General features: G+C 48.5%; 9 protein-coding genes and 2 non-coding genes across 11 annotated transcripts in view; 6 read left to right on the top strand and 5 right to left on the bottom strand.

Moving 5' to 3' along the window:
* Positions 1 to 141: 141 nt before the first annotated feature.
* MGYG_04428 (RNA binding domain-containing protein) lies at positions 142 to 1755 on the top strand (the record flags this gene model as incomplete). The annotated part of the gene is made up of 7 exons (XM_003174204.1): positions 142 to 180; positions 256 to 327; positions 613 to 644; positions 721 to 758; positions 817 to 880; positions 948 to 1014; positions 1081 to 1755. The coding sequence occupies 7 exons, from the start codon at positions 142 to 144 to the stop codon at positions 1753 to 1755; spliced, it is 987 nt and encodes a 328-aa protein (XP_003174252.1).
* Positions 1756 to 2146: 391 nt separating this feature from the next.
* Positions 2147 to 3281, bottom strand: MGYG_04427 (serine-threonine kinase receptor-associated protein; the record flags this gene model as incomplete). Its single annotated transcript, XM_003174203.1, has 4 exons — positions 2147 to 2283; positions 2351 to 2988; positions 3057 to 3152; positions 3217 to 3281. 4 exons carry the CDS (start codon positions 3279 to 3281, stop codon positions 2147 to 2149), a joined length of 936 nt encoding a protein of 311 aa, XP_003174251.1.
* Positions 3282 to 5466: 2185 nt separating this feature from the next.
* On the top strand, positions 5467 to 7003 carry MGYG_04426 (hypothetical protein; the record flags this gene model as incomplete). The annotated part of the gene is made up of 2 exons (XM_003174202.1): positions 5467 to 5566; positions 5643 to 7003. The coding sequence occupies 2 exons, from the start codon at positions 5467 to 5469 to the stop codon at positions 7001 to 7003; spliced, it is 1461 nt and encodes a 486-aa protein (XP_003174250.1).
* A 654-nt stretch (positions 7004 to 7657) lies between these two features.
* MGYG_04425 (PAF acetylhydrolase) lies at positions 7658 to 8770 on the bottom strand (the record flags this gene model as incomplete). Its single annotated transcript, XM_003174201.1, has 1 exon — positions 7658 to 8770. One exon carries the CDS (start codon positions 8768 to 8770, stop codon positions 7658 to 7660), a length of 1113 nt encoding a protein of 370 aa, XP_003174249.1.
* A 996-nt stretch (positions 8771 to 9766) lies between these two features.
* On the top strand, positions 9767 to 12198 carry MGYG_04424 (ubiquitin homeostasis protein lub1; the record flags this gene model as incomplete). The annotated part of the gene is made up of 3 exons (XM_003174200.1): positions 9767 to 9814; positions 9878 to 10331; positions 10394 to 12198. The coding sequence occupies 3 exons, from the start codon at positions 9767 to 9769 to the stop codon at positions 12196 to 12198; spliced, it is 2307 nt and encodes a 768-aa protein (XP_003174248.1).
* Positions 12199 to 12466: 268 nt separating this feature from the next.
* MGYG_04423 (guanylate kinase) lies at positions 12467 to 13518 on the bottom strand (the record flags this gene model as incomplete). The annotated part of the gene is made up of 5 exons (XM_003174199.1): positions 12467 to 12898; positions 12961 to 13055; positions 13126 to 13191; positions 13293 to 13401; positions 13489 to 13518. The coding sequence occupies 5 exons, from the start codon at positions 13516 to 13518 to the stop codon at positions 12467 to 12469; spliced, it is 732 nt and encodes a 243-aa protein (XP_003174247.1).
* Positions 13519 to 13959: 441 nt separating this feature from the next.
* MGYG_04422 (mitochondrial 37S ribosomal protein MRPS16) lies at positions 13960 to 14564 on the top strand (the record flags this gene model as incomplete). The annotated part of the gene is made up of 3 exons (XM_003174198.1): positions 13960 to 14036; positions 14154 to 14328; positions 14478 to 14564. The coding sequence occupies 3 exons, from the start codon at positions 13960 to 13962 to the stop codon at positions 14562 to 14564; spliced, it is 339 nt and encodes a 112-aa protein (XP_003174246.1).
* Positions 14565 to 17800: 3236 nt separating this feature from the next.
* Positions 17801 to 17874, bottom strand: MGYG_10544. Its single transcript has one exon. It is a non-coding gene; the product is annotated as a tRNA-Arg (tRNA).
* Positions 17875 to 19186: 1312 nt separating this feature from the next.
* MGYG_10543 lies at positions 19187 to 19260 on the top strand. The gene has a single exon. It is a non-coding gene; the product is annotated as a tRNA-Arg (tRNA).
* An 807-nt stretch (positions 19261 to 20067) lies between these two features.
* On the bottom strand, positions 20068 to 20993 carry MGYG_09047 (hypothetical protein; the record flags this gene model as incomplete). The annotated part of the gene is made up of 2 exons (XM_003174197.1): positions 20068 to 20820; positions 20958 to 20993. The coding sequence occupies 2 exons, from the start codon at positions 20991 to 20993 to the stop codon at positions 20068 to 20070; spliced, it is 789 nt and encodes a 262-aa protein (XP_003174245.1).
* An 87-nt stretch (positions 20994 to 21080) lies between these two features.
* The window catches only part of MGYG_04420 (RNA binding protein), a gene marked incomplete at both ends in the record, with an annotated part of 2047 nt that continues 1676 nt past the window's right edge, over positions 21081 to 21451 (top strand). Inside the window, 2 exons of the mRNA XM_003174196.1 lie at positions 21081 to 21095; positions 21144 to 21272. Of these exons, the coding sequence (XP_003174244.1) occupies positions 21081 to 21095; positions 21144 to 21272 (144 nt within the window). The remainder of the gene's footprint in view (positions 21096 to 21143; positions 21273 to 21451) is intronic.

Here is a 21451-nt window from a genome sequence, read left to right as displayed (position 1 = left end):
ACGGCACGATTGACAAAGCGACCTTTGGCTCGATCTTGATACTCGTTACCAAAGCATTGAAGAGGTGGTAGAGACCATATACCCCCGCCCGACCGCTCCAGCCCTGTTTCGCAGTTTCGTTGCCATATATCAACATCAAACATGGACCAGAGCTTAGATGAGATCATATCTGAACGTCCCGTAAGTCTCTAACCGCCGAGAGAAAGTCATGCACATACCCGACAGCCCAGACTGACTTTTTCTCTTGCTGAATAGAACTCCTCCCGCCCCAGAGGAGGCCGCATGACGGGTCCTCGCCGAAGACCCAACTTCCGCGATTCTCACAAGGTGAACACATACCGTACGCCGGTAATTAATGAGCTGCCACATGCTGACCGCTGCCATAGGTCCTCATCCTCTTCCTCCCATCGCTGCCTTAGCTACATACATGCCTGCCTGCCAATGGCCGTGTCTTGACGTGTCCAGCGTCGAAGCCTTGCAACAGGAACACCAAAGAGTTGCAATTTCTCCGATATGATATGACATGATTGATTACACAAGGCCATACATAGCAACTAGATCTGACTGACCTTCGGCTAACCTTTGTCCTTCTTTTCCTCTGAGTAACAACAGCCTTCCAGAGGTGATAGAGCAGATTTGGACCTGTGAGTTATTGGCTGCTGCTGCATGGGTTGCAAAAAGAAGAAGGATATACAAACTAACTGGTTATGCATCCGGCAGAGATTGGGTCCACGACAGATTTGAAGACGACAGAGATAGTGAGTATGACTTGGTTCCGCTTTTATAGGTACATTCCCTGACGTTGGTGTTATACAGCTCGATCCTCCCGACCTCCGAGACAGCCTCGCACGGATAGATACAATTCCGGCCCTGCTGACCAGTATGTAGTTACACCTACTATATACTTCCTTCCTTATATTTCCCTCATAGCTAACGTCAGCCACCAGAGACTCTCGCGGAGCAAAGATCCGAGTCAGCAATATCCATTATGATTTGACCCAGGAAGACCTCGAGGTTCGACTCCCCTTTCTTTGTTCTCGTCCGATAACATAATGCAATTATACCTAACACATGACACAGGAACTATTCACCCGCATTGGGCCAGTTCACTCCGTCGCCCTGCTCTACGACAGAGCTGGACGCTCTGAAGGAACCGCATTCGTAACTTACAAACGACTCTCCGACGCCGAGACCGCCATCCATGAATTCGACGGCGCAAACGCAAAGGGCCAACCGATTCGTCTCAACCTCGTCACCAACTCTGCCCCTCGACGCCGCAACCCATTCGACTCCGCCGAGATGCCGAAGGGAAGCCTGTTCGATCGTGCTGAACGGCCCAGGGGAAGAGACAGCCGCAGTCTTAGCCCGGACGCTGCTGAATCTAGCGGTGGTCGAAGAGGTAGACGGAACAATTCCAACCTCGCCCCGCCAGATAGCATTGACAGGTACGTACCTGGTCAGCGATCGCCGATACGGAAACATGACTCGGGTAGAAACAGGGGTCGTCGGGGCGGTGGCGGTGGTGGTAGAGATACCAGGGAAGGAGCTGGTAGTCGGAACCGTGGGTCAGGGAGAACCAAGAAGACGCAGGAAGAACTTGACCAGGAGATGGAGGATTATTGGGGGAAAGCTAATGCTGATGCTGCTGGCGGTGCTAGCAGTAATGCCGCTGAACCTCAGGCCGCGGCTGCTCAGCCTGCTGCTCCTGCTGCTCCTGCGGCCGGTGGTGAAGAAGACATTGACATGATTGAGTGATCATTTTTGACGGCTCGACTTGGCTTGTAAGGTTTAGCCATTCGACGATATAAGCGCTGTTGACTCCCGTATCTCGCGTTAGATTCTACCCCAATTTGGCATTTAATTCCCATCTTCTCTCCTCTATACCTTACATTACCTAACCTTCCTACATTGATACTCAGATTGTACAAATAATGCATATATGTGTGTATGTCCTGCACCGTAACCTGAATGTAGACCAATGGTGTTGTTATTTGATGTTAAATAACACAGATTACCCTCCTGCTACCATAAGTAAGAAAACCAACCTTACATGGCTAACCTATTTAACCAAACAGCTTTTTAAGCAAGGGTTCTCTCTGCAAATGACCGTTGACCTGCAAGTCACTCTCTCACACTCAGTCGTAGCCTATCTCCATAGACCATACGGCTCTCTACATGCCTTCCATAACTTAATCGTTCCATCCTCGCTTCCTGTGCCGTAGATCTTGCCGTCAGGAGAGTAGCTGAGCGACCAAATCGGGCCGTGATGGCCTCGTTGCACCTCTACATTCACCATTAGTAACCTATCTTATACTGCAGCGGTAATGATGGTTGGAAAAAGGGTACATACCTAGTTCGTCGTTTGTTTCAAGATCGTAAACACGCGCCCATGTATCACCCGTACTGCCAGTGACGAACCGGCTCGTGGCCTTGTTAACAGCAACACTGGCAAGCTCATACGAGAAATCCGTCTTTTTCAACAACCGGCCTGGTTGTACGGGGTCGAAGAAGTACGCTGCTTTGCCCGCAGCAACGCTCAATACTCCTGGGTCATTAGGAGTCGTTGAAATCGCATTCATCTCACAGCTACCAATAGTTCCATCCACGGCATATTCCGCACATGGATGACGAGAACGAAGATCCCACCATCGAACCTTCTTGTCATCCGCTGCAGTGACGAGGATGTTGTAGTCCTGGTACCAGATAATGGACTTGATAGTACCGTTGTGTACGCCGGGACCAATCTCATAGCTCATGGCGTTAGAGGAAGATGAGCTAGAACTTGCTCCGTTGGCTGCACTTTGAGACGTAGGAGAGGAAGAACTACTGCCTTGGGCCCGGGAGAGGTCAAAGATACGTAGTTTCTTCTCCATGCCTCCTGTAGCTAGGATTTGAGGACCAGCTTGCACCGGGAAAGCAACTGCTCGAACAATGTGGGAGTGCTGCAATGTGTGCAGGCATTCTCCGGTATGTGTGTCCCATACCTTTCTAGCTGAGATGTGAGCAACAAGTTCGTCATTTGCATGATGTTGGAATTGGATTGTCTGAAGACATACGCAGAGAAGTCTGCAGCAGCGGTAGCAGCAATGGTAGCGTCCACGGAAAGCCTTGCCTGCCAAACGGCACCTTTGTGGCCAAGGAACGTCCCGATCCTTCATTGAGTTGATACCATGTCAGCTGGAGACTATAGAAGTGACTTCTTAAGAGACAACGAACCAATCACCAGTTATCCCATCCCGGAGCATAGGGTTATTATCTGCAGAGGAAGAAACCTTAGTCATGGGCATTGGATATAGCTTGGGATTATATATTTTTTACCCTTGCAGGCTGAAATCAGGTAGTACTGGTCATCTTCGGTTGTTGAAGAGAAGCTGATGTGAGGAACAGGTCGTGAATGCCCATGACAAGTCAAGGGAACAACCTTTGAAGCATCTATCAGGAAAAAATCAGCTTCGTGTCTCGTCAAAATAGCAGGCCAGCTTACCTGATGCCATCTGTTTTGAAGGTGGTGACCGAGAAAAGAAACAACAGCTCGGTCAAAAGGAAAATGAAAATGAAAAAGGCTCAGTAGCTACAAGCTAATGAAGAGTATATGAAGAGAGGAAATAAAGGCCAAGTAGAGAAGATATCAAGAAAATAACAGCAAGTAAACAAGATCCCAAGCCCAGAGAGGTATCTCCGAAGACAAAAAGCGAGGTCCAATGAACACCGGTCTTTTGCACCAGTAATATGATAGTGAAGGGAATCCGTTCAGTCGTCAAAACATTCCTATCATTAAAAAAAGAGGAAGAAACAGAAAAAGAGAAAATGGAACTCGTCTATAAGGGAGTGGAAGGGGTGGAGAAGTGGCCCGCAAGCAGAAGACAGCTGTCTCTGCAGGACCAAAAACCAAAACGGAGGGGCTGGCTCCCGAGTCCCTTTTCTTGTTTTGCTGCCTTTTCTCCTTCGTCCTTGTCTAGAGAATCAGACTGACGAACGCTGTGCAAGGGCTTCTCAGCGGGATGAAAAGAAGAAATAAAGGATGAGAAGGCTGGTCATGTAAGAAGCAGTGAACAAACGACCAAAAACGCAGTCTTTTTTTCTTTTTGATATCGGCGGACAGGGCTCGGTGGAGAGTTTAAGCGCGGAGGGTGCAAGCGCTAAGCGGGATGAGGTAAGGCGCCAGGGCACATGACTCTCTTCTTCAACGTTCAGCTTTCGACGTCGACCTTTGAACACGCGGAAAGACGAGGACGACGGGGAGATGGAAGAGGGTATTAAGATGGAGAATACGGAGGATACGGAGGATAGACGGGCGGCGGTAGACGGTGGAGTAGGACAGGACGGCTTGACTTTTTTGGGTGCTGAAGAGAGACTTTTTCTGCAGGGGAGCAGCCCGTCCTCATTCCCTGCAGTTTTGGCGCATACCAGGAGCTGCTCGGCTTGCCCACGGCCTTTCCTTCTGTTTTACAATTAGCATCTCTATCTATCCTTTAGTTTAATATAGTAGTATGGTATTTCCTACTTGAATACTTATGCTAATATTATTCTATATTTATTACTATAATATCTTGACTATATATCCTACTAGGTAGATTAATAGACGGTCGGGTGTAATGGAAATTCCGCTGCCCGGAACGGAGAAACAAATCTCCCGAGGTCCGCTCCAAAAAGCGGCAATACTATTTGCCAAGACTCCATCGGCGTATCCATCCATCCAAATGGATAGATATAGATGTATCTAGATAGGTAGTGAGCGCAAGCTCTTACTCGATCAAGCACTCTACACCTTCCTTATATACGTGCTATATATGCCCAAGCGCATCCGGCGGTTAGCTACGCTTCCTGATGCCTCTCATCGGTACCCATTGATGCCGAGCACATTCCCTACATCCCTTCCTTGCTGACAGAGCCGTATCTATATGATATGGCTGCACCATTCTCACAGCTTTAATGGGCGGATAGTAACTAATCAACTAAGGTGTAGCCTGTAGAAGCTAGACTTTTTTCGGATAGCCTCTTAATATATTATAGGAGGACTTCCTCTTAAGGTGGTCTTACTTATCAACTTTTTGTAATACTTAGAGGTAGCTTCTTGATTCGAAACTATCTAGCCTAAATACCACCACGTAAGATATTCTTCGGTTAATTTTCTACTTTCTTATGGTTACTATATAACTAGAAGCTTTCTACGACTTTAAATCTCTAATTACAGAGGTAATAGCTTCCTTGTTAGATATATTGTTGCTTATTGAAGATAGGTGGTGGTAGGAGCAGGGGCTTTTGGTGGGTGGTCAACCATGTCATCGAATGATGACTCACTCAATGAGATATTTAACTACGTTAACGGGTTACCTTTCTTTATCAAACAACGAACCTCAACTCTTCATTTGTATTATATTCACGTCTGGCTCCAGTGCTTGGACAGCTTAACACCCAAGAACACCCTCGATATTGCGTAGTTGACAATATCTCTAGCTGGTTAACATGGGTTTCACAGACCTCCCTCCTGAGCTATGCATTGAAATATTCAATGAGGTTGTCATTGCCCTGAGGCATGAAGCAATAAAAGCGAGGCTTGTTTGCAGTATGTATACATAACTCAACTATCCGAAGGATTTGATTTGGTTATGCTCCGGTTGTAATTTCTCATGATAACGCAGAATTCTTTTATCATGGAATCAACCAGGCCTTCTTAACCCCCCGAGTGCTACGAATACTAATTAGCAGTCGGAAACTGGGTTGGCCCCCTGCTATCGCCATGAATAACTATTTGGGGCTCAGGATTTTGAAAGAGGGCGAACATTCAAATATCGTTGTTCGTACTATCCGAAAGTCGGTAGAAGCATTGCTCCTGTCGGAAAACACCACTTCCCACAAGACCAAAGTCCTTAAAACTGTCACCTTGACTACGGCGGCATGTTACGTTACTCGACCCAACTGGATCGTGTCTGTTCAAACCCCTACAATACCCAATGAGTGGAAGCTCGATACAATACAAACTGAGGAAATACCCACAGCATGGAGGCTCAAAACAATACAAACTCCGGACTTACCAATCCATTTACTTTCTGCCGCAGCCTACGATGGCAGCATTCAGCTGGCTACAGATTTACTTCGACAAGGGGTGTCGTGTAATCAGACAAGCGACGTATTTGGGCCACCACTTTGCATGGCAGCTTATAGAGGGAATAAGGCGATGGTCAATCTCTTACTTAGTTTCAACGCAAACCCGGAATTTGGCTACAAACCTCGAGGCTACAAAGCTCGAAAGAAGTCAAACCCACGAACTCCCCTCCAAGCTGCCACTTTTGGGGGTCATGCAGAGATTGTAGATTTACTTCTTCAGCCGGAAATTGGGGTATCGAGATCAGGCAGTAGATACTACAAAGCAATGGCCATTGCTGCTAAATTAGGCTATATCGATATATTCAAACGGCTAATGAATGCTGGGAATGTACAGGATAACCCCTTATTCCAATGGGAAGAATGTCTCATTAATGCTTGTTGGTCCGGGTCTCTTGACATGGTACGCATAGTACTAGATAGGAGTGGAAAACTTGAGTGCATGGAACCCGGGGAAACATCGTTGTTGGCCGTGGTGAGAAAGAGATACAGGGAATCACCGTTGATAGTCGCGGCGGATAAAGGATATGACAGCATAGTGCGCTTACTTTTAGAGCGTGGGACGGATCCAAATCCTATGGACTACTTCCATACAGCTTTAACTGCTGCAGCAAACCATGGCCATTTAGAGATTGTTCGTGTCCTCCTCGAGCACGGAGCCGATGTTCACACACAGCATGGCTCAGTCCGGTACGCCGCACGAGGCGGGCATGGAGATATCATTCAACTACTCCTTGAGAATGGTGCACAAATTTCCGGGTGGGAAAGAAACAAGAATGGCGTTACTGGACATCAATTAGGACAATGGGCATATAGGGAGGCAAGCGCGTGGGGCCACAAATCATTAGCTTCCAGGCTATTGGAGCTTGGGGTTAAGATGGACGACATAGATATATAAATCAAAAAGAAGAGAAAAAAGTGGAAGAAGATCTGTGACTTCAGACATCTAGTAGACACTTTTCTTGACCTTTAGCCCATCTAGTTCATTGTGGTCGGTTCCAGCCCCTGTGTGTTGATGTAGTGGCGGACCTGGCTCTATACCAGTGGTTGAGTTTGACTTTGAGGTGCTCGTGGTTGAACCATCCACAACGATCCACTAAGTCGAATGTTATTTCGTGTTGAATAACACTCGGGGTGTAAGTTGTCTTGTATGAATAATCCCAACTCCCAACACAGAGACGGTGGACATGTTTGGAAGGGATACAACTCATGTTGCATTTCTAACGGGTGGGTATTTAACGTCATCGTTGCAATAAATTAAGCGAGATACGAATTATCAAAGATCAAGTGGAAGTATGTATGTAGTTGAGTGTCTAGCTCATGGAGATCTTTGTATGTAAAGATTGTGATGTCTCAATCTCTCTGCCTCCTAAGCGCCTAGCACAGAGACATTGAGCGTTGCGCTTACCAACATCGGAAAGCTGCAGCTTCCTCTGAGTATCAGAAAAGTGCACATATACTATTCCAAGGGCTGAGAGCTACTGAAAGAACTCGCTTACAGGCCATTAAAGATAACAAGTTGCGCCTATCTTGCGAGACGTCTCCCATCATCTTAAAAACCGCCTTCCATCGTAACTGAGACCTCAGGAAACTTGCCCGGCACCCACTCCTTGCCTCTGAACGCCCCATGCATCCACGCGGCCGTATACGTCGTTAGAATCTGCATCATCTTGGCAGGTGCAATCGTGCCCAGCAGATCCCCGAATGGCACCGTGCTCTGCCCAGCCGCCTGGAGCAGCGTGGGCACATCCGTGAAGGTCTGGTGAGTTGTATTCGCGATGTGGACAAGCAGCTTCGGCCCCTTCAGTTGCGGCCACGCCTCCAGCCAGGTAGGATCGGGATCGTAATCATGGCCCATGAACAGTACTGGCTGGGACAATCCAGACAGGGGCGGCGATCCGAAAATTGTGCCGTCCCAATTGATGGCGCCGCGAATGCGAGGGTCCTGATGGGCGGCGACTATGGCGGCTCCGCCACCCTCAGAGTGTCCCAACATGGCGACGCGGTCGGTCGGGAACGGTCGAGGTCCACGTTGGGGGAGCAGCTCGGCCATGGCGGTCGCATTGCTCAGCTGGTCGATAATAAATGATGCATCGGCGGCCCGAGGGTATGTGTCCCAGGTAGGGTTGCTCGGTATAGAGGCGTTGTTGTAGACTGCGTAGCCATCGGAATATTCGATGATGTTGGCGTCCCGGGGGTGGTCGATAGAGATGACTATGAAGCCCTCGCTAGCGATGGCGGAGGCGATGACATTATAATAGAGGCGAGGGACGCTGTAGGCAGGCGATAGGAGTAAGATAGGGACGTCATCTAGGGGTGAGCAGCTGCCGGGATGGTCTGAACACACTGGCAGGCGGGCCTCTAGAAAGAGGGGCGTGAGATTGGCGGTGATGTTGAAAGTCTTTTGGAAAAATGGCCCCTGGTACTCGGCAGTTTTGACAGGCATGTCAGGGACCGGCATAGTGGATGCGCATCTCGCAGGTTGGAAGACTGACAGCATCAATGCCCGCGGCGTCGGCGTTGCGGCATAGGGATCATTGCGGCTGTAGTCGATCAGGGGACCAGTCGTCAATGTGACATTGTATTTACCAGGCGGGTTTGGGGCCAGGTAGCCTGCGGTAGTGTTGGCGAGCAAGAAGAGGAGAATCGAAAGCATAGATTGCATATCTGCGGCTGTCTTTGTCCCATAGCTGCAGAATAATTTACTGAGCAAGGCGTCTGTTAGGTAGTAGTTAAGGGTTATATATACTGTGCGGCCAGTATATAATATCCGATTACAGCTATATATAGGTATAATGGCTCACGCCGTGAATTTTTGTTGCGAAATCGCTGGGGCTGAGCTTCAGCGCGATTCGTAGTCCTAGGTACATAGAGCATCATACCTAGCATCCTTTAGGAGAAGATATAGAGAGGATTATACAGGATTGGAGGCAGTTGAAATGCGTCCTCTCGTGGCTGCAGCCCTAGCAGGCATCGTCATTAGGAACGCTTGGATGATGTTGGTTTAGAAAAATGATATACATAGGACTGACAATTGGGAATACAAAATGAGGTTCTATCATATCATACCACGATGCTGTACTCTTAAGTCAAGATCCTAAATCCTGGAGAGCTCCGGGAAGTTTAGACGCCTTGATACCGATGCAAGAGAGTAATCCGGTGGATTCTCGGGGGTTGACTGATAGCAGTCAAGGCACTTGACTCTCATCCCTGGGGAATAATGGGATGGTCAGAGAAGTAGAGAACAGTACCAAGCTTATTATCATAGTGTCTGCCTGGTTCTGGCCTTTGATTTGGATCACATATTCCGTACTGGTGGAAATCCTGAAGGATTCAAATTCGATGTTGTGGTGACGTTGTCTTAAAATATGTGATTGGTGATCCATCACTAGCTATTTACCTAGGTAGGTGCCTGCTGATTGGTTGTGCCCTTTCACGGTCATGTGACCTGACCTACCAAAATAGTATTATGTCATGCAAAGAGCAGCAACTCCAACCCCCACACTAAGTAAGCAACAAGTACAAGAACAACAGCTGCAACCATTCATTGCGCTTCTTGATAGCTTCGTTTCCTCCACTAGGCTACGGGTTTATACGGTAGTAGCTGTCTTTTAGCTACTTATACCATACATTCTCTCCCTAACCTACCACAATCATTTGTATGCCTGACTTCAAGATCTCCGCCCTCCTGGAAGGCCACAGCGATGATGTCAGTTGATACCAACACTCTCACTATATAAAGAGCTACTGTGGCTTACCTTTTGATATATAGGTTCGAGCTGTGGCCTTTCCAACTACGTCTACGGTCCTAACATCGTCTCGAGATGCAACTGTTCGTATGTGGACCGTGGTATCTTCCCCGCCTCCGAAGTTCGATGATAAGATTACCGTTCATGGGTCAGCGTTTATAAATTCCCTAGCTTACTGCCCACCAACGGGAGACTATCCGGAGGGACTGATATTCAGTGCCGGACAAGATACGATAATAGAAGCAAGGCAGCCCGGGAAAGCTGCGGATGACAATGCTGAGCGTTTGCTGCTCGGCCATACTGGCAACGTATGTGCTCTAGCAGTCTCGCCGGACCGCAAGTGGCTAGCCAGTGGAAGCTGGGACTCTACTGGTCGTCTCTGGGAGATCGGAAAATGGAGCAAGGAAGTGGTTCTGGATGGCCATGGAGGTAGCGTTTGGGCTGTCCTTGCTTACGACAAGGATACAGTTGTTACGGGTAAGAAGAGTACATATGAGATATGATGATGTAGTTTGAACTGCGTACTGATGGGAATTTAGGATGTGCTGATAAGCTGATACGTGTGTTTAATACCTCGGGGAAGCTGCTGAACACTTTCCGAGGCTGCGGAGACGTTGTTCGAGCACTCTGCAAGGTCCCAGATGGACATGGTTCCGGTGCCCAGATAGCGTCTGCAGGAAATGATGGTATCATTCGGCTGTGGACTATCCAAGGGAAGCAGGTTGGCCAACTACACGGACACGAAAGCTTCATATACTCCCTCGATGCCTTACCATCTGGCGAGCTTGTAAGCTCCGGAGAAGACCGGACTGTAAGGATATGGAATGCCACCGGCTGCGTTCAAACAATTACACATCCGGCGATATCAGTTTGGAGCGTTGCTGCATGCGCTGAATCTGGTGATATTATCTCGGGAGCCAGTGATAGGATAGCTCGAGTCTTCAGTCGAGACAAGGGCCGGCAAGCTGATGAAGCTACCACTCAGATTTTCGAGAATGCCGTCAAAGAATCCTCCATTCCCCAAGAGCAGGTCGGAAAGGTCAACAAGGAGAAACTCCCTGGCCCAGAATTCCTTAAACAAAGATCTGGAACAAAGGATGGCCAAGTACAGATGATCCGCGAAGATGATGGAAGTGTCACTGCTCATACGTGGTCGTCTGCCTCTTCTCAATGGGTCCCTGTTGGCACAGTAGTGGACTCTGTTGGAAGCAGTGGGAAGAAAGTCGAGTATATGGGTCAGGATTACGATTATGTCTTCGATGTTGACATCGAAGATGGGAAACCACCCCTTAAACTCCCATATAATCTATCTCAAAACCCCTATGACGTGGCGAAGAAATTCATCGCAAACAACGAACTTCCGATATCATACCTAGAACAGGTTGCGAACTTTATCACAACCAATACTAAAGGAGCTGTGGTAGGTCCGTCACAAACCAACGAGCCCACATATCAACAACCGTCTATTCCGGATTCTCGACCAAAAGTGCTACCTCAGGCCTCCTATCTCTCTATAAAATCGGCGAACCTGAAAGCTATACAGAAAAAGATATCTGAGCTCAACGCTCAATTGGTATCTTCTGGTTCTAAGGATTTGTCCCTTTCTCCCTCAGAAATGGAAGCTATAACTGCTCTTTGTTCCCAACTTGAGCAGCCTTCCACTTTATCCAAATCACCAGTTGTCGAAGCCACGCTCCCCTTACTTGTCAAGATGTCAACAAGCTGGCCAGCTGCAAATCGGCTTCCAGGCCTTGATCTTCTCCGGCTTCTAGCTGCGGCGTCTCCCGTAGCAGCGACCTGGGATCAAGGTGAAGGGAACCTAGTATCCGTGATAATATCAAGTGGTGTATTTGATGCTCCCCTCAGCCCCAATAACACCATGTTGGCCATCCGGATGCTAGCAAACTTCTTCGAAACGGAAGCCGGCCGCGCACTAGTCGCTGGCTGCTTCGAAGAAGTTACAAGCAAAATTGGCTCTGTCATGTCAGACTCCGTTGCGGCTGGAAACCGCAATGTAACCATTGCTGCAGCAACATTATACATTAACCTTGCTGTTTATTTCACATCAAAAGAAAAGGTTGACTCACCAGAGGCATCCGAGCATGGTCTTGTGCTTATCGACCAACTTACCAAAGTCCTCTGCAACGAGAAGGATTCTGAAGCCGTATATCGAGGACTAGTCGCCCTCGGAACATTAGTTGTTGGCCTTGACCATGAAATCAAGGCAGCAGCAAAGGAGATTTACGAGCTCGATCGGACGCTGACACGGGTTTTAGATGCCGGGTTCGGGCGGGAGCCAAGAGTTAAAAGTGTCATAAGCGAAATTAGAGATACAGTTAACTAGATCAGGCAGCAGAAGCATGTATACGGAAACATGAGCGTTACGTATATAGAAACTTGAAATTACTAATTATATGCACTCCCTTGCCGTTGTTGTGTTGCGCTTTGATCTTGGTTGGGCCGTTAAAAATGTGACACCGTCAATCCATAATTTTAGCATGCCACCCATCCTTTCCCCAAGGTACTTTGGATAAGCTAGTCTTCCAAGCACTGAACATCAATTACCCAAAGCATAATGCGTGTTTTTTATACCCTGCAGCTAAGGATAATCCTCACAGCCTCTCGGATCCATTCACATCAACTTCCACTACCTGGTCAACCCCTGGGTACTCTGGTATCTCCAGTCTATACTTCCCCGCAACATCAGGAGTTAAGAATCTTCCACCCAGGAAATGTCTCCCCTTAAACCATTTAACGCACGGCTTAGCAGCCGTCAAACTAACCAGTACATCTGGCATGAATTTCGAACCGGGGCCATCCTTGGGCGGCCCAGTCTCGATGTCCCATGAGCTCGGCGCATCGACGCTAAGAACAGGAACCTTCGTCTCTTCGAGTTGCGATATTATGGCTGGAAACGGGTCTCTGAGGGGTCCACTGAAAGAAAAGCCAAATATAGCGTCCACAACCAGATCGGAGGATTTGAGGGAATCAGCGAAGTCGGAAGTGAATGGCACGGACAGATTCTTCAGCTGCGTTTTCAGGCGCTGGGTAGACTTGTTTAGACATCTTTACCTTGGTGTATCTCGCGTGATATATGGTAACGCACCTCATATAGCTCGCTTTTGCCTTGTTTCGGGTAGTACACGGTAGGTTTATACCCGTAATGTGCGAGATGGCGAGCAGCAACTAGACCATCCCCTCCTATACATCGCTAGAGGTCACTACTTGCCGAGAATTATATCTTATTCCAATAAACTCGCTAAGGTATTACCGTTATTTCCTGGGCCACAGGCGACTAGAACGTTGCGGCCATCTTTGGGCGGGTGGACACGGTACACTAAAAATATCCGAGAGTCGAGAGCAGTCAGTTAAGATGCTCCGAGCGAAGATTTCCTGTATACATAGCAGAAGCCAACATATAGTTATTGGGTATCATACCGGCCTGTGAGACGGACAGCCCGGCTAGTTCCATTAACTGGTCGATGGAGAAACCTCCCGTATCCATGAGGTCTTTATCCAGAGAGGAGGCATCCTTGGAGTTGATCGTCTGAGGGTATCATTAATCTGGTGTTAGCGTAGCCAACTAAATATACAACAATGACTTGTTATATCCAAAATAAGACGATAAAATAACATTTGTTGGACACTCAACTTTTAACGCCATAGAGGATAGTCTTCTATACTTGTAGATGGATGTAAACAATGGCCGTGGTAACAAGACTCCCCGCATCCGAGCTGCACAAGTCAACAACGAAATATCACCACACAAGCCTACTATATACGAAATATATATGTAATAAAACCAACAATTAACCACTTTTCATGAGTTCATCTGTTCGTCACTTGCATAAATCAACATCTCAGCTTGATATGAAGTATGACGTTTTAGAATTACATAAGTAAGCGTGGCACGTGATTTTAAACGGAGAATTAAATGTCCGGTTCCGGATAATTTTTGACGGACCGCAGACGAAGGTGAAGATCAAGAGATCAAGATCGGTAGATTATACAGAGAACGAGCGCCAGGTCGACGTTGAAAGAGAGGCTTATATCCTATAGTCTGGTCCAATTGATTTAACCGCGATCTTCCTATTCAAAATTCATAATGGTGCTCCGAATTCGACTGTCCCGTTTCGGCAGAAAACATGATCCTTTCTACAACATTGTGGTCTCCCAAGCAAAGTACGTCTCCAGTCAATGCCTCCAGTGCTTCCTCAGTGAAGGCTTGTGCTATCTCTATGAGCTTCGATACAGCTGTGGTGGTGATTTTTTGTGCTAACTGGCCCTTGCTTTTTACAGAATTGCACGCGACTCAAAACCCATCGAAGTCCTCGGAACATATAACCCAGTACCACAAAAGCCAGTTGGCCTCTCAGACAGAGAAGCAAAAACCGCGAGACCATATAAGGATATTGCGCTGGATCAAATAAGGACAAAATACTGGCTTGGTGTAGGTGCTCAGCCTACTGAGGGGGTATGGCGGTTGTTAAGCATGGTACGTTTGACCCCGTGCAATTCTTCAGCGCCATGAGAGGGTTGGAAATTCCCTTCTGCTCGAAATGGGAGAAATAGGCAGCAGTTAATTAAAAGGTTACGGCTACTGATGGTCATGAGTGTGGACAGATCGGTCTAGTTGAGCCGAAAATAGGCAAGGCGCAAACGACCCAGACAAACGAGAAGGCCGCGGGAAAGGCGGCAAACACCAATTAATTTGGGCCCCCCTTTTTAAACGAACCGAGCCGTCTTGAAGACAGCACGCCCGTTGAGGTAATTAATTCTCATCCACAAGGACAAGGCAGCGGGCAGAGAAAAGGCTGGTACATCACATCGAACGTACCTGGACGCCTTGCTTTGGCTCCCCCCATTCTTCTTTGGACTTCAAGTCCAAATCCTTGTCTGCTGTATATTACATACCCACGTTTTCTTTTTCTTCTTTTTCTGCTTTTCCGAAGCACATCTGTTCTCGATGCGGTCACCATATGTATCACATACAAGCATTTCTGCTGCCTTTTATAGTTGAATTGGGATGGGGCGTCTATCTGGTTGGAAAAGATCATGATGTGTCGATAACTTATAGGTACTATCATTAGACGGAATGGATCTTTATTATCGTCACCCACCAGGCGGAGAAATATACCCTTCAATTCCGCGGGCAACTGGACTTATCCTGCTATCTCTGTACTGAATACCGTGGTACCTGGAGTGATCAGCAGGCAATTCCCTGGTAAGTATACATTTCGCCATGGTCTAGCCAACATACATGGCTTGCTACAGGACACCAGAGAGGCCAGCACTAGGACATCTTCGTCCCTTTCCTTCTACATGTATGTTGCCGCTCTTCTTTACGAGTCTGACGTGTCAGCTGTTATCATCCAGATGCTGTCCAAATGCAGATAAGATAGTGGTTTCAGCGATCTCAGACAGGCAATTTGGACAAACTAGTACCCTGTAAAACAAGGGGTAAGAGGACAGAAGAGGAAAAAGCAACTTTGGCTTCGTTTGTTGCCAGTTTGACTGCAGCTCGTATCTTGAAGGCGGCACCTCGTCACTGGCGTGGCGGTTGTGATGATAATGCGCCTGTACCAGTGTCCTTATCTCGCAGGACCAGAGTATTCACAGGGGGAAGCTGGTTTGCACTCCCCTGAAGGTAAAGGGTTCATGCAGTGTGCAGAAGAGGAATATGGATGTAGATGTATATGGAGGGTCAGATCAATGGGGTGGACGTAGTATCGATATCAAAGCCATATAAGCACACACCCCCTACTGGTGATATTATGACACCTCCGGGTGGTTGCATTATATCGTATTAAATAATTATGAATATTACAGCTAGAAATAATACATAACATTTCTCAGTCATTGTATCTTCCTGATTCTTCCACGGCTATTGCCAACAGCTAGCGCTGTACTCCGTACTGGCGCCGACGAAAGCAATTGTAGGTATGGATATGGTGGAAAGCTTCATTCATGACTGCCGATTGCTATAGGATGATTGGTATACGAAGTATAGGAGTTGACCGGGTAAGACGCTTGTAGATTATATTTTTCAGATGGAAGGAAGCTCTGGGGCTGAAATCTAGAGGAAGATGAGCTTCAGCTCTTGTATATCTTTTGTTAGCCGAGAGGATTAGCATTCTCGGCTGTCTTGGGTGAATGGAAGCTTCTATACTTGGATGTTGCTCACGAGGTCAACAAAGCAAGATAGATACGGAGTACTATCTTGAACCCTTTTGCCCGTATTGAGAACTTCAACAGTCACTGGCGTCCCAAGCTGCGATTTACTCGAACGCCACAGGTGAGCCTCTTTATATAGCCAATAGCTTTCACGAGGACAAGAGAAAGGTCGTAGTGACTATCGAATGGGCGGTGGCGACTATACCGCTAATACCTCAACGCAAACTCCGCGTGGTCCCCGACAGCCAGAAATAACCCTGAACGATTCATGGACTTGTACTCCGTACTGGTTGCTCTTTGACCACATTTGAAGGATGCTAATTGCCGACACGGTCACTGCTGCATAAACAGGTACCGTTTAACAGCAGAGAGCTTGTTCAAAAAGCGCACTAAACGGCCCCATCGCGTGTCCAGGGTTCCCCATATTCTGGCCTAAACAACCCTAGGAAAAAGCCACGATGGATACAACCTTGAGAACCTCGTGAAGCACCATCGATGCCCGGAGATGCTCTGACCATACTCCGTACACGTTGATCGCGGGGGGCCAGGAAGGTTTCCAGCTCAACAGATCGGGTATAATTCTCGAGATATGATCTCCCCCTCGAGCCCACGCTTCCTCTTTTGGGTATGGGAGTGCGATGTCATCTGCAGCAGCAAACACTGCAACAGACCGACTTCTCAGCCAGCCACCAGGACATCTCTATAACTATCCAGATCGAAAGAGAATCTCCGTGATCACACACGGAAAGAAGTAAAGAAAAAGACAACACCCAAGACCAGCAGCCCAACCTCGACCCCGGAGCTCCCCTAGGGCCGGAGCAACAAGGGCATCCGACCTGACGCCGAGCTCTCCCCGATAGGGGTCTCTGGGACTATCGATAATATATCTGCGAGGGGAGAAAGAGGGTGGCATTTTCGTGTCCAGTTTTCTTTCAGGTCCAATTATACTGATCGAACAGGTAAAACCTTGAGATCGCGACCAGGATATGTCACAGGGATAAACCGGGTCGGCCGATGCAGAAAAAGAAAGCAAGTAGAAAGGGAAAGGAAAGAAAAGGAAAGAAAAAAAAAAAATTCTATTTTCGATCCCAACTCTGGTAGTCGGTTCTCCATGGCGTTTTGAACGAGTTATCTGGGCCTCCAGAAAGTTGGTTTTGGTAGGGGGGAGCAGCAAGCTTGTAACCCCCTGAACCGTTGAACGGTGTTTTGAGTAGCCGAACATCCACGGAAGCTGAAAAGCCCGTGTATGAAGGCGTAATATGAGCAAACTTACCCTTACCCGGCTAGTTAGCTAATGCAGCCCGCCGCACTCCGTCTAGCTAGTCAGTTGCACTTGGATGGACTCAAAAATGGGCAAAACTCACACCAAGAGGAGGAGAGAGGCTGAGGTTGCTGTTCCCCTTGTATATGCCGGCCTTTCTCACGTGTGAGCTACCCCCGTACTCCGTACAGAAAGACGAAGGCCTTGCATGAACTGTGACATGGATGCAGCAGCTAGAGAGAGGCCAACACACTTGGCAGGGAGAGAAAGCAAGCAGGAGCAAGAAGGGACAGAATGGCCGATGCAGGGACCTGTCGGGTGCGTTTGCATGCAGCGTGGGACAGATGATATATGTTATATCCATCTCTCTGCTTGAAACGGCAGCCCGGATGGAAAGTCGATATCAGCCCGATCTCTTAACAGCTGCTTTGCCAATAAAAAAAGTAAGAAGTAAGAAGACTCTAACTTAGTTATATAAAAAAAGATGATGAAAAAAAAAAAAAAAGAAACTTGACCGACGCAGGACTCGAACCTGCAATCTCCTGATTCGTAGTCAGGCGCCTTAACCAATTGGGCCAGTCGGCCTGTTTGATGTGTTGGAGAGGCCGGCCAGTTGCTCTACTAAGCTAACACACGATATGGCAGTGCATAGTTGACAATGAGGACAGAAGAGTAGAAGTCGTAGAGAGAAGGACAGGCTATAGAACTACAGTCTTGCTGACAGCGCAGTTTTTACCCGGTTTGGGATGAAAGATAAGGAGTCACCGGATCACAAAATCAGATCATTGACCTCGTTACAGAGTACGGTGGAAGAGAAGGCTATCATAATGGCTTGGGATAGTAAAGGTAATATACACCTACATATACTTAAGTGTGTGTAAGAATATGCTATTCAGTACCCCGTATAAGATATCTATTAAGATTCTAACGACGACTAGACTGTCTATCTATCTATTTATAGGCATCCAATATCTGTTAGTAGATGGATGCCAGTAACCTTTACATCCTCTCTTTGACTATCCCCATCCTAAGCAGACATGCTTTGCTTACATACTAGTTATAGAGGCCTATCAGCCCTGGGAGGTCCGACACCTTAATGTCCAATATGCTTCGACGCTCGACGATCCCCCACGTACCCAGTTCATCGTGATGGAACGTGTAGAGCGTTTCTCTCTCCACTACTATCATATCTGAGACCCGGACTCGGAAGATGAAGTCAAGTCTTCGTCATGGGCCAGCCATCAGCTTAAATATGTGCACCAATGACGTCTTGCCACCCATCCTTCTAAGAGGCTGTGGGCATGTCTTACCTTGCAGATGCTTGTAGTGAAGTGACAGTGTAGGCCTTCCTACGACAGGTTATACTACAGAATATTCATCTAGATACTAGTTACTATCGCTGCCGTGCTGCTACAAGTGTAGCAAACATACCCCGTAGAAGAGACTGCTCTATGTGGCGGTATATCCTACAGAAACGGACGACGACAGATCCGAAGCAGCCACATAAAGTACCGTATAGTGAAATTAGGCTACTTTATGCTAGCTTTCAACCCCTCGAAAAGGTACCAGGTATCGAGCAACGGTCAACTAGGCTATAGTTGCTTGCATGCATGTCGTTTACAGGGTTTCCAACGGATGGCCCAAATCTTCCTCGTGTTCTGACCCCGTAAATTACTTCCGCTTAACGGTCAAAGTGGCTTAAACACACGGACAAAGATCTCCATGGGCCATAGAAGGCAAATAACGAAGACATCCATGAGGGAAGAAGTTGTAAGTCGTAAATCATGTATATGGGGAGTATATGGACTGTGAACGAGGATAGAAGAAGGCAGCTTCTTATCAGGATCCTAGGCGGCTGGAAAAAAACATCCTGGGCCTTCAACTCCACAAGCAAACAGGCCGACTGGCCCAATTGGTTAAGGCGCCTGACTACGAATCAGGAGATTGCAGGTTCGAGTCCTGCGTCGGTCAAGTCAAGTTTCTTTTTTTGCTTCTTTTTTTTGCTTCTTCTTCTTCTTGTCGCTTCTTTTCGTCGTTTAGGGCGTTGGATCTGTTTGTCGCGGAAGTGATAGACGACCAGTGATGCCAGATCTAAACGTGGGTGACGATAGAGTGTTCACCTAGGGGCCCTCTAGTAGAGAGGAACAGTGACTATCTAGTCATTATTTGGCCCTCGGTGACACCTGATGTGCTCTGTGTCGGGCATGTACCCGCCTGGGAGGGGGACAAGAGACGGACACGGCAGCAAGACCGGGGCAGCGAGAGGAAGGTTGATAGCTCCCTCCATGGGCATGGTAACGGAGCACGCTACGAATATCTTAAATCACCCCGGGGGAAAACGCCCACCGGACGGAAAAGCAAAGCATGGCATGGCATGAAGCAAGCAAGCAATCAACCAAGCTGGCTGCCCCCTCCACGGCCACTGCCTGCCTGCCTGCCTGTCTGGAGCTTCCCTCGCTTCCAACGTGGCTATCCATGGTACGGATAAACGGTTCTGCCCCCCTCGTCTTGCTGCTGGTAGTGGCAGCCTGTAACTCGGCGTCGACAGGTGCTACCCCTGTGCAAGGTCAGGACCAGTCCAAGCCCACACCCCAAGCCAGAGTAGAGTCACTTTCCACCACCAACTACAAAAAATAAAAAAAGCCAAAAGCCAGGGAAAAAGAACGAGCCAGCGTGGTGGTTGATTGGCCGCGCCAGAAGCACGACGAGGGAGGGCAGGACTGGTGGAGATGCCAATCAACGGGTCTGATGGCCGGTGTGTGCTTGATGGCGCAGGTGCTAGGGGGTGTGTGTGGTTGGTGAGTGGTATTCGACCAGGCAAGCAGCGAAGAGCAGGCCTGAGGAGCGGTCGATTGGCCGGGGGTGGGAGAAAGGGGAGGACCTGGTTGATGCCGGTGGGCCAGACATCGGGCCCTTGGAGCTAGTATCGTATCTCTTCGGTATCTGTATCTGCTGTACCCGTCTACCTATCTTTCCTCTCCTCGTCCTCTTGTCCCCGGTTGGGTTGGGGTTGGGTAGGCGTGGTGTTATGCATTCCGTAGAGTTGCGTACGGCGTAAGGGGCAGGGCGCAGGCGGTACACGGAAGTTTGATATTGACCGATATCAGCCACTTTTCGACCGTTTTGCTTCCTTCTTTTTGGCTGTCCGTCGTCTCTCGAGCGTCTCCTTGCTCTGTATCCTGTGTATGAGCGTGTCCAGATAGGTTCATGGTTGCTTTTTCTCTCTGTCCCCGTATCGTTTTGGCCCACTGCCTGCATCCGCCCTCTGACTGGCCTCTCCTGGCCTGGCTCAGCTCGCTCCAGACCATGAGGCAGGCGTTGATGTGCTTCTGTTTCTTCCTCTTCCCGTAGTTCTGCTTCCTTTCCTTTCTTGCTTGGGTCTTTTTTTGTCTCGTCCTCGCTGTCTGTCGCTGTCTTTCCGGTCCCAGTGGTCGTTTGCTCTCTGGCCGACTCTGCTCGTCTCTGCCGTGCGTCCCTGACCTGCCTGATCCTCCAGCGTAGTAGCAGACGGAGACGTCGTCTTGTCTCGTCCTGTTTCTTCCCTCGACCTCGTCCGTCGATTAGCATCAACCTGTCTTCTTCTCCTGTCGACGTCGAGACTCCTGGTTGCCGTCTGTGGTCCGTATACTCTGGATCATCTCCCATATCATATCAACCCAGCGTCTCACCTTATCTCTCCTCCTCTCCTCCTCCCTTTTTTTCATATCTTATCTTCTTCTTCGTATCTTCTCTTCTTCTCTTCATCATCTTCATCTTCATCTTCCGTCTCGTCTGACTGTTGCAGTTCTATCATGGTTACGCCGCGCGTTAGTTAGAATCTCAAGGCTTCAGGCAACAACTCTGCTTCTCTCCAGCTTCAACCCTTCGACCCTCGACTATCCAAGCCTCCAAACTACTCACTCGCCCTTCAACCGTCGCCAGCGAGCTTCTGCGACCCTCGTATCTCTCCTCGACCTCTTGCTGCGGCCGCCGTCACTTGCGCCGTCCGCTGTGCCTGTTTTCCCTTTTCCTCCCCCCTGTCGTTGCGCGCGCGTACTGTTTGCATCAGCCGACTCTCTGCGCTGCGCTGTGACTTCGCGCCCCCTTTCGCTCCTCCTGTCTATCACCAGCGCCTGCGACCCTCTCCTCGCTCGTTCTCCCGGTCTGGCTCGGTCCAGCAGGA

The sequence above is a fragment of the Nannizzia gypsea genome, genomic scaffold (genome assembly GCF_000150975.2).
Source record: "Nannizzia gypsea CBS 118893 supercont1.3 genomic scaffold, whole genome shotgun sequence".
NCBI classification, from domain to species: Eukaryota; Fungi; Ascomycota; class Eurotiomycetes; order Onygenales; family Arthrodermataceae; genus Nannizzia; species Nannizzia gypsea.
Note: the sequence above shows the minus strand (reverse complement) of the source record. Positions and strands in the feature narration are given on the sequence as shown.